The 10,944-nt window shown below is 40.5% G+C and overlaps 1 protein-coding gene across 1 annotated transcript in view; it reads right to left on the bottom strand.

The window, feature by feature from the left end:
* Positions 1–394: 394 nt before the first annotated feature.
* LOC104542866 (tensin-3-like) overlaps positions 395–10,944 on the bottom strand; it is a gene marked incomplete at its 5' end in the record, with an annotated part of 19,278 nt that continues 8,728 nt past the window's right edge. Inside the window, 6 exons of the mRNA XM_010187328.1 lie at positions 395–539; positions 1,515–1,541; positions 1,672–1,740; positions 3,365–3,533; positions 8,201–8,278; positions 9,944–10,021. Of these exons, the coding sequence (XP_010185630.1) occupies positions 395–539; positions 1,515–1,541; positions 1,672–1,740; positions 3,365–3,533; positions 8,201–8,278; positions 9,944–10,021 (566 nt within the window). The remainder of the gene's footprint in view (positions 540–1,514; positions 1,542–1,671; positions 1,741–3,364; positions 3,534–8,200; positions 8,279–9,943; positions 10,022–10,944) is intronic.

The raw sequence follows: 10,944 nt of genomic DNA, 5'->3' as shown, positions 1-10,944 counted from the left end.
ACATTTTTTGCACAAAAAAGTAGCACAGCCTAGCGAGTATTTCTGCTCCAATAAATGATGAGAAACAGCATGTGAAAATATATTAGAAACCCTTCAGGAAAGAGGTTTTTCATTTATGCTTCATTCAGGTGTGGGCTACATGGGTTTGGGTAGCACGCAGCTTCTTTTGTTTCATCCTTTGGTATAAAACCAAAGAAATAATGCTTTGTTAAGTCAGAGGCATCTTCAAAGAAGAGGCTGAACTCTTGCAAACATAATGCAGACAGACCGTCCTCTGCTTTCCTTCTTGGGAATGACAAGGTTCAGACATTGCTGCTCAAAAGGCTTTCTCCCTCTCACAGTGCTTTCCTTCAGTGAAGTCTGTGAAGAGCTCTGAGTCAAGGATGGAAAGGCATCAGATCTTCTTCTGGGACCCGATCATGACCTTTGATACAAAGTTCACAATGGCACTGGCGGGTTGCTCTGGATCATGCTCTGCAAACAGGTGGCACACATTGTCTGTGGCACTGCCTTGCTTCCTGGCCACGAACCCAAATACTCTGCAAGGACAACAAGCACAGTCTATCAGAGAACAGACGGGCATTGCCTCGCTCCATAAAGCAAAAAAGAAACCAAACCATACATCAGAGCTCATCTGTTCTGGTGGAAAAGGTGACTGCTAAACACAGCAATCCAGATGCACCAGCCCACTCAAGAGCTCCTGAGTGGCTCAGGATGGCCAGAATCAGGGAAGGAGGCTGTCCCCTTCCTTCTACTCTGTCTATATGGCATCCTGTACTGTCTGCTGTCAGAGACGTGCTGCTGACCCTGGGGAGACATTGAACCTGATTCAGTATTGCTGCCTTGGGGGGTGTGTGGTATCGTGTGGCAGAAATTGCCTAAAGAGAGGTTTTGAGGCTCACACATCTCAGTGGACAGAGTACTGGAAATAGGACTTAAGCTATCTATTTCTGTTCCTTTCCAGAAACCAGTGCCTGAGCTCTCTGTTTAGTTTTTTCTTCTGGTAAAAGCAGGACAATGGTGATCGCCTTCAATAGAAAACACTTTGCAATCCAGTGGTAATTATATATTTATGCCACACACTAATATTACTAGGAGTGTTTTCATCTACGTGCAATGTGAGGTGTTTTTTTTTTTAAAGCTATCAGTCTAAGTGAGAAAAGTAAGCTTGTGTTAGTGTTGCTGGACAAGTGGAACATAAACCTGAGTAGCAAATGGCTCTATTTTCATTTCCGAAACTTTAGTCAAATCACAGGCCTGCAACCTAAATAAACCACACTAGCTTTGATTCCAGACATATCATCTCACCATCATATAACTAGGCCCTGACTTGCAGAGGTACAGATGAAGGAACTAAAATCTAATTACAGTGGACATAGAAACTTTTGTCTCTGAACAGCTGGTTTGCCTTCTACATCTCTGACAAAGATAATTTAGAACACTAAGAAACTGAGCACTGTAATGATAGTCCTAAAACATACACTTAAAGGAGACTCGGACAGGTGTCCACTTACTTTGCAGACAGGCCATCTTTCATCCATCTAGTCCATCAAGAAAGCAGTAAGAAAAAAAAATAAATGGAGAAATAAAAATTAAAACTATGTTAGTTGGGGTTTTTCTGCAGATCAACATTACAAAAAAAATATTAGAAATACTGCTTGACTTCCTTACTTTCTGTCTTGTGGATCCAAAGCACAGAAAATAACAGTGTTGACTGGATAATGTCGCCGAAAAAAGAGCCTGGATAGGGAGAAATAAAACAAGTTTTAGGAATAGTGAAGATGCTCAAAATTTTAAACAACTGTCCTGGCTTACTGGGCAGAATTTGAGAGTCAGTTTCCTGTTGAGGAAAACTGTGATTTTGTAAGGACTGCAACACTCTATTTTAATGGGAACACAGTGATAAGACTGTTACAGGTCTCGTCTAAAGCTGATATGTGATGCAAAACACAAAAAAGGGAGTTGACCTCAAGCTGACCAATTAGCACTAATCTGTACCCTAAGTGTCAAATTCACTATAAATTGGGGAGCTCGCTAGGGACAGTCCTCCTTCCTTCTTCTTCTCTCTTCCACAGCTGACATCTGGAGAGGGACTTGTTTACTGTCTTAACCCTGAGGCCTATTCTCCCATAATATTGGCTGAGTATAACTCTGTGTGTTTTATAATATAACTGTTATTAATATCAGTTTATTATTATTTTATTAAATGTATTTCTATTTCTACCCACAAATCTCCTTTCCTTTTCCTGATCCCCCTCCCTGGGTGGGGAGGAGGCACTGGGTGACAGAGCAACTGTATAAACCACAGTAAACAGATCTGAAAAGTTAATTGTATTTAATCTAAATTTAATAATGATGATATATTTTATTTGCTATCTCTGAGAGAATGTGAAAGCCACCTGAACTTCTCCAACCAAATAAATCCATATTTAGAATAGTAACACCAAGTTTTTGAACAAAAAGAAAACTGATCCTCAAGCTAGTAAAGAGAACTAGAAGTATGAAATGTGTTGGGTTTTTTTTTCATAAAACTGGCCATTTAGATACTATGTTAGTGGGAAATTGAACTTCCTGGAACTTGTGAATAATCTATTGTACTAAGTTTCAAAATACAAGCACTCTCAGGCATCATAACTTAAGGTCTTGACCTGGATTTCTAAACCATGTCTCTGAGCACCCTGTCTCATGGTGTCTGTAAGTGTTTATAAGTGGGAATGGTAGAGTTAATGATTTGGCTTGATGATTTTAAAGGTCCTTTCCAACCATAATGATTTTACGATTCTATTAATTGAGAGGCCTGGTGGTACCTTTTTCTTTTTTTAACTTATAATGAATTTTTGTTGTTCCTCCTTTGAAATTGTCAGTTTTCAAACCTAAAGACTTTGTGGTAGCCTTAATAGCATTCAGTACAAAGTAAACAGAGATTAACTTTTTATCATATGATTTTACAGGCTATCCAAAGCACTATTTTAAATAATGGAACACAGCATCTGCTTTGGCCAGCTCTCTTCAGTGATACTGGTGGAAGATGCCATGAAGAGAAATTATTCCACTGAATAGGTTGAATATCAAATGCTGGCAAAGCCATGACTTTCCCTTTCTGTAAGAACTAACAACAATGAAAAAACACCATGGCAAAGTGACCTTCCAGAGGTAAAAGCTGCCATGTGGAAGTAACGTCCATAGCTTAAAACATCTTTCTCCAGTACTGCAGACACCTGACGCTGTCACCACCATTCTCTAGACAACCCTGTTATTCTCTGAGACAAAGCCTGCAGAACATAACTAGGAAAATCACAGCAACCACAGCCAACATTTGTGGGGACAAGTCCAAATATTCTCTTCCCACCCCTCTTTTGCTTACTTTCTTTGATTATCTGTCAACGTGATTCCCTGCGCAGACACCTTGAAATGGACAACGGTGGAGGTAGGAGAAGGTTCCTGAATCAGCGTCAGGCTCAAGGCTTTCTGTACTGCCTGGTACCCCGTGAGGGACTCCATCTCCACCGAATTCAGGTACCAAACATTACAGGCTGTAAAGAAAGAGGGGAAAGACTATAAGAGGTCGTTACTGAACAGCAAGCAAATGGGTACCTTCTGAATAAACCCGAACAAAATGTAAATTCTCCAAATTGTGAAGGAAACAGGGAAGACTGACATCAAACTACAAAAACCTCTACATGTGCCCACCTTGTCCCACTGTTGCTTCATTGTTTAAGAATACAATTTTGGAGGTCATAGGCCTTTTTCTGTCCCTTTGTTTTTAACACCTTTATATTTAAGCCAACGACTGTATTTATTTATTACCTACAGATCATGAAATTTAAATAAATACAAGACAGCAGCAGAGAGACAGAGGCAGTCACAGGTACTACTACAGCAAAGGCATTCCTGACAGGAAAGAATGGGGATATTTTGATTTTAAGTTCAATTACAGCAGCCAATAAGAAAATACACAATTCTGCAGCATATATTCACACAGTTTACGCTTTCAAATGGTATTTAAACTATATGCAAAGGAAATAATTAACTTCTTTGGCAAGACAAGAATGTTTTCACCCCATAAAGAATTTAGAGTTGCTGCAAAGCTCAGATCTCATTAATTCCACAGTGTTTTGCATGCTTAGCTATTTTACAGCAAATAAAACAACTTCCACATTGAGAAAAACTACTGACTTATGTATTTTTAGGTCTATCCTTTACCTCAGCATGTACTTATTTTTAGAAGTCCTATTCATCTCCTAGAGATATTAACAACTTCTGAAGTACCTTTATAAAAAAGAAGCTCTACTGAACAGTTATTTTTTACTTGGTCTCACATGAAAGCTGCAGTGACCACTAGGAAAAGAACTACTAATATTATATAGCGTTATATAGCAGCACTATAGTACTGCATAATACTACATAGTACTGCATGGTAACAGTGCCATACAACATTATGCAGTATTAATTATTAGTATGTAGTATTTATAGCATTATTCACATGCTTAAATAATTTGGGACTGTGGTAAAAGTCAAAATTACAAGCAGATTAAGAACATTTTTGAAACTGAAAAGCACAAGCAAGAATGATTAAACACATATGTAGCTAAATAAAGATACGAACAGAAGTTGTGTTTTGGTAAAGACATTTGTGCAAGTATCTAGGGCAGAATTTACAACTCTGGCAGCTGACACATGAAAACTACCATGCTAGTATTTCATTTGTTTAGCAGTTTAGCTTGGCTTGCCAACCTTACAATGAAAGTGAAGATCAAATTAAATCTAATAGCTTCTCTTTTCATATGGTTATTCTGTAACCTGACTAAAGTTTTGCCTACGACATTCCACATAAAATGCAAAGCCATGCATTGGCACTTTCAAAACAACAAAGCAATGGTTTGGGTAAAGACTGCATAAGCGTAAGTTAGATTCCAGCATGGTGATAAGCCAAATAACATCAAGCTCTGGAGTTCTGTCAGAGAAAGGAGAGATCCAGAGATTTAATTTATTTGATTTGTAAATTTAAAATTTTCCAAATGCTTTTATGCATTCGTGTGAGAGATTCAATAACCTTTGTTTGTATCAATTACTATACAATTCACACCAAAAGGGATTTAGGACAACGAATGGCAACGTCAATGAGGCCTTCCTCACTGAACAGCCTTCTGTCACATGTATCCAAAGTTGTAAATAACATTCCAAACCATAAGCTCTCCTCTTCTCACATCATTACTGTGTATCTTTGGTACAGATCTAAGGCGCTTCATTATTCTGCGAGCCTTTCCCACCACAGGAAGCTTGCCTTGTTTCACAGTCATAGACCTCACAACTTCTGAGACCCAGATGAAGAGTTTCCCCACGGTGTCAATAGACTGTCCTCAGGTTTTGGTTCTAAATGAAACAGCCATGCATTTCGTCTAGATTGCCCTAAATGTGGTGGTTCAAAAGCAGCCACCAAATACAGTAGATTCCTTTATTTCTGTAGCACAAAGAATAATAAACGGAACCTTTTGAAAAAGTGTTGGAAAGTGCAAAAATGTCAGTTTAGAAAGGGGATTACAGGAGAGGAAAGGTAATGAGAAAGGCTGAAAGATTTCTCATTTAAGAACATCAGGCATGGTTTGATGAGGTATTGAATAACAGCAGTCCCACAGAAACCAGACGCAAGGCTAGAACAAAAGGAAGACATCTGCGTCTTTCAGGCCATGCAGCTGCCCTGCAGTGTTGCTGCTCTCCTCTTCCAAAGGTGGAATTTTGTAGTCATGTCCATGGTACCGCCAACAGCTGCACAACGTGGCCCTTTTTGAGTAACACCTGCACCTTTTAGACTGGGAACGTGCTTTGTTCAGAATATTAGTCCCTTGACTGTATTACTGGAAACAGATATGAAGAACTGGGATTTATTTGGGGCTGAACAGGAAAGTTAAAGCAATGTCTGTTCTAGAGAAAAGCCACTGATCTGTGGTTTCTAGCCTTCAACTGTCTTCCTAGGAAGCAAGTTCCCTCAATGATCCATGATTAGAGAGCAGTGTAGGGGAAAGGGACCTGGGGGTCCTGGTGGACAGCAGGATGACCATGACCCAGCACTGTGCCCTTGTGGCCAAGAAGGCCAATGGCATCCTGGGGTGTATCAGGAGGGGGGTGGTTAGCAGGTTTAGAGAGGTTCTCCTCCTCCTCTACTCTGCTCTGGTGAGACCGCATCTGGAATATTGCATCCAGTTCTGGGCCCCTCAGTTCAAGAAGGACAGGGAACTGCTGGAGAGAGTCCAGCAAAGGGCTACAAAGATGATTAAGGGAGTGGAGCATCTCCCTTATGAGGAGCGGCTGAGGGAGTTGGGTCTCTTTAGTTTGCAGACGAGGAGACTGAGAGGAGACCTCATTCATGTTTATAAATATATAAAGGGTGAGTGTCACGAGGATGGAGCCAGGCTCTTCTCGGTGACAAACAATGATAGGACAAGGGGTAACGGACACAAGCTGGAACACAGGAGGTTCCACTTAAATTTGAGAAGAAACTTCTTCTCAGTGAGGGTGCCAGAGCACTGGCCCAGGCTGCCCAGAGAGGTTGTGGAGTCTCCTTCTCTGGAGACATTCAAAACCCGCCTGGATGCCTTCCTGTGTAACTTCATCTAGGTGTTCCTGCTCCGGCAGGGGGATTGGACTAGATGATCTTTTGAGGTCCCTTCCAATCCCTAACGTTCTGTGATTCTGTGACAGCCCCCATAAGGAGTTCATCTGACTACTGCCTCAACTGAGGTAAGAATTACTTCTTTTTCTTTGAAAAGCGTTGCCCGAGCAAGGAGAAACCAGCATTTCTCAAAAGACAATACACGCCCCTTTTGCTGGGTTTTCAAGAGAAAAAGTTCTAAAAAAATTCATTCCCTGTTGGCCACAACCACCAGCACCAGCAGACAGAAAGGCCAACACTCACTCCTGGCACAGTCTCAAAAAAGCCTGCCATTGCCTCAGTCCCACATTCCAGCTTGATTACAGCACTCCAAGTGGTACTTCTAAATTTTAAGAGAAAGCAGACCGCTGCACAAGCAAGAAGCAACACTTTCTCTCTCCAGAGATGCTCAGCTTGGCAACTGTCCCCTTCAGAAGTGCACTAAAATGGGTGAGGGCAATGAGGCAGCATTCTTAAGGAGGCATGCTTGGCCACCACACATTTGCTTGTAGCTCCAGTGGTAGGCTAAACTCAAAGGAGAGTGGCAAATGTAATGTATTCTCCTGCTCTAATGGGACTGATCAGGTGGGCAGATAGTTGCTGGGGAGAAACCACAGCAGCCTGAAAAGCAGGGAGCATGGGAAGACACAGAGAGGATTCCCTGGGCATGTCCACCATACAGGGAAATGACACAAGAGCTGCACTTCTACTAAGGACCACCTTAAGATTACAAAGGAGTACTCAGAGCACCATGTCCAATGACGGTGGCTTAGGACACCATGACACTTTTTCAGACAGGTTATTTCACTTGCTAACTCTGGGTCAACTGCACACAAACAAAGCAAATGAGAAGCAGAGCACATCTCTACACAGCTACTGCAAACACCTCTATTTGGGAACGATACAGACAGAACCAATGCATAGCATCACGTTATTTGGAGGTAATCTCGTCAGGGTTCTTCTGTCACATCAATGGGCTCACAGTAAGACAACTTCACTTTCCAGAATGGGCGCTGCAGCATGCACAAGAATCCATAAAACTGCAGCCAATGGAAAAGACACTGGACACATCCTAACAGCATGCAGCATAAGATTGATGGGACAGTAAGAATCTTCCAGTGGTACTGATGACCCCGATGCTGAGAATTTAACCCTACTGAACACTCCCCTTAGTTGCCTTTTGCAGACCTCAGAAATAGTTAATGAACCTCTGCAACCACAGGTTGAAAATCCCTTCTCCAGATTTATCAGTTATGAAAGCAATGTAACCACTTAAAAACTGCTGCGCTTGAACCAATCTATGTGTACCTCAAATTCTCATGGGACATGACATGAAAGCAAACACAGGGTTGTAGAACTTAGAAGCAGGTTGCAGAAAGCAGAAGGAACTTGGTACATATCTTCATAACGCCCTTTACACTTCTGCACAGCACTCTAAATTTAACTGATCCTTTTAAGCATCCTTCCATTCCAGTTTAAGCTTTAGCTTCTCCCAGCCTGTGAGACACAAAATCTGTTGACAGACAAATGCAAGGAAAAAATTTAACAGACCTGCACCCTGTTTGAGAAGCTCTGCTGCCGAGTTTGCAGCAGTCTGTGGAGAAGTTTCTGCGATCTCCTCCAAGGGATCTGCAAAAAGAGAACACTGTCCATGTCTTGTTCGGACTTGAATTGACAAATCAATGCACATGGTCAAGTATGAGTTTAGTTTCTGTAACTGTTATCTCATCGACCAAACAACCCTTGGTCAGAAACATGAACCAATCTTGTATCTGCAACTATAATCATTCCTGTGGTTTTTGTGCTGCATCAGTTTTTTTGCCTCCAGTGATGCAGGAGAAATGCTTGACCTTTACTTCCTGACAGTAAAAGACGTAACTACATAGCTTATGCTGCAGAGACGCACATGATACTAATAGTGTATTCCCTCATTACAACCTCAAAGTTTTATAAATAGTGCAATTTTAATTTTCTCATTTAATTTGTATAATTTACACTAATTTATGAACAAATACTTTGTGTTTCTGTGATGAAATAAATTAATTGTATTTTGATTCAGAAGATGACAACATAATCCTTTCTTCCTACTTACACAGAAATCAAACACTTGAACTATTAAGACAGGAGTGGAATGTTTGCCTCCCAATCTTCTGTTAAATTTAGTGAGAAAACTGTCCATATATTTCAATTACATAAATGCATGTAAAAAGAACTCACTTAGTGCTGTATTTAACACAATGTATGCTGTCTTTGAATACATTCAAAGGAATGAGGAAAAGAGCAGTAATAAGGTGTGTGACACTATTCACATGTTTTAAATACTCCAGGCACTGTGTCCAGAACCATTAACCACTGACCATCTTAAAATGCATGACTGTCTCAGGTTCATAAATAAATAAATAAATAAATAAATTTCACTGTGATATGTTTATTCAGGACAAGGCAAATGTTTCAGTCCTGCACCTCTGCCAGAAGGAGATTTCCATTTTAGGAGAGAAGAAGGAGAACAAGCGCACCTACTACACTGGCTTGTCATACAAAGAGATCTCTGGTCACATCTACTATAGAATGTTTTTGTGCTAAAATGGTTTCATTAATGTATCTGCCTAATTCAAATGCTATGTTTGAACACTAACATACGGTCTTTAACAAAAGTTTGAAAAGTTCAGTAGAAAAACACAAGAATGTTTAACATTTCAATAATACATGTGGTGTCAACTTCACGTGAGAGCGTAACAGACAACAATTATGGGGCAAGTATAGCTACATTTTGCTGTTGTGTTAGAGTGGTTTATGAAATCACCAAATCCAAAATTAGAATTACAGTGCCATGATGCAACACAGGCTTTTTGATAATTTACTCAAACAATATTTGGACCTGTGTAAACTGCTACAGTCAACAGTCACACTCAGGGCACCTTCTCTTTTTTACCTACTTGCCTTCCCTAAAGCCCTTTTGCTAATTAGACTTGAGTTAGCGGTTACGTCCAACCGTACATGGGCGTAATTCCATGTCTGCAAAGTACTTTCATCTTCCCACGTGCAAGATTACTGTGTGAATTTCCATGATGCATATATGTTTATGACTGGCATATCACAGTACCAGCCTGCTCACAACTACAGCTTGGATAAGAGCCATCAATAGTATTGAAGAATGACTTTTAAAACACAGCTTCCTTCCCTGTGCATTCTTGCTTATATCTCGACTTGTGACATGTTCACCTGCCTTCAGACACCAGCACTTTGAAGCAGCACTTGGCCTGGTATATCTCTTCTGTACTTTAACAAGCATACCTCTGTCTGGGATGAGGAGCTTGCAGGGCAATGCCAGAGGAGTGATGGAGTGCTGATACACCAGAGCTGTCAAACTCCCTGTGGTCAGAAGAGGAAAAAGACAGGCACAGTTAATGTGGTAGTCAACAAGAACGCTTAACAGTTATGTTGGCTCTCAAGTATTTTATAGACCAAGGGGCCTCCCCACCCCCAGCCCTTTAAAAATACTCTCTTGGCACCTACACCAAGACCTTCTTTGGTCAACTTTAGTGTATTCCTGTTTCCCAGCACTGTCCCAGTTGGATTTACTTTAACTCATTAATCACAATCATATGCTCCCTTTCCCTGCTTAAACACACTGCTTAAATCCTAACCTAAATGCCTCTGCTTCAAATATGGAGAAAGCACAAAAATTACAAAACCAGTAACATATAGAAGTCAGTAAATTCCTTTCAATGCTCTTAACTTCTGCTACATTAAATGTACTAAAAATCTTATGAAGATGGTTAAAAGCACAAGGGGTCAATGCTATGTAACGAGGCAGAGAAAGAGTGAGGAGTTCTGCCTCTTAGCCACCTAGTCTCCACTAGCTAGTGCTTTTTCTACATGCATCTATTTTGTGGTTATAAAAGTACAAAAGATGCTATAGATTAAATCTCCTCCATCTAATGCAGCAGAGGTGTGTATGCAGCATTCTCTATTAAATTATTTTTCTTTTCTGTTCAAACTCACTTTTGTCATTTGGACTTGGATTAATTAAAATAATTAAACTTCAGTCATTCTTGATATGAGACTACACTCTAAGAAGCGAGAGTAGGCCATAATATTCATCAGCCTGTTTGTACAAAAAGTCATCCTTCGATCCTGCTTACTAACTACAATCACAGTTCAACCAAAAACAACCTCATTTTTACACCCTGCAGCCTGTGGAGGACCAACATTGGAGCATATGGACGTTTCCTGAAGGAACTGTGCATGCTGAAGCAGATTTTTTCCTTAAGGATGGCAGCTCATAGGGAAAG

Source organism: Mesitornis unicolor, unplaced genomic scaffold (assembly GCF_000695765.1).
Source record: "Mesitornis unicolor isolate BGI_N332 unplaced genomic scaffold, ASM69576v1 scaffold39920, whole genome shotgun sequence".
Lineage (NCBI taxonomy): Eukaryota > Metazoa > Chordata > Aves > Mesitornithiformes > Mesitornithidae > Mesitornis > Mesitornis unicolor.
The sequence above is the reverse complement of the archived record's forward strand: the minus strand, read 5'-3'. Positions and strand labels throughout refer to the sequence as shown.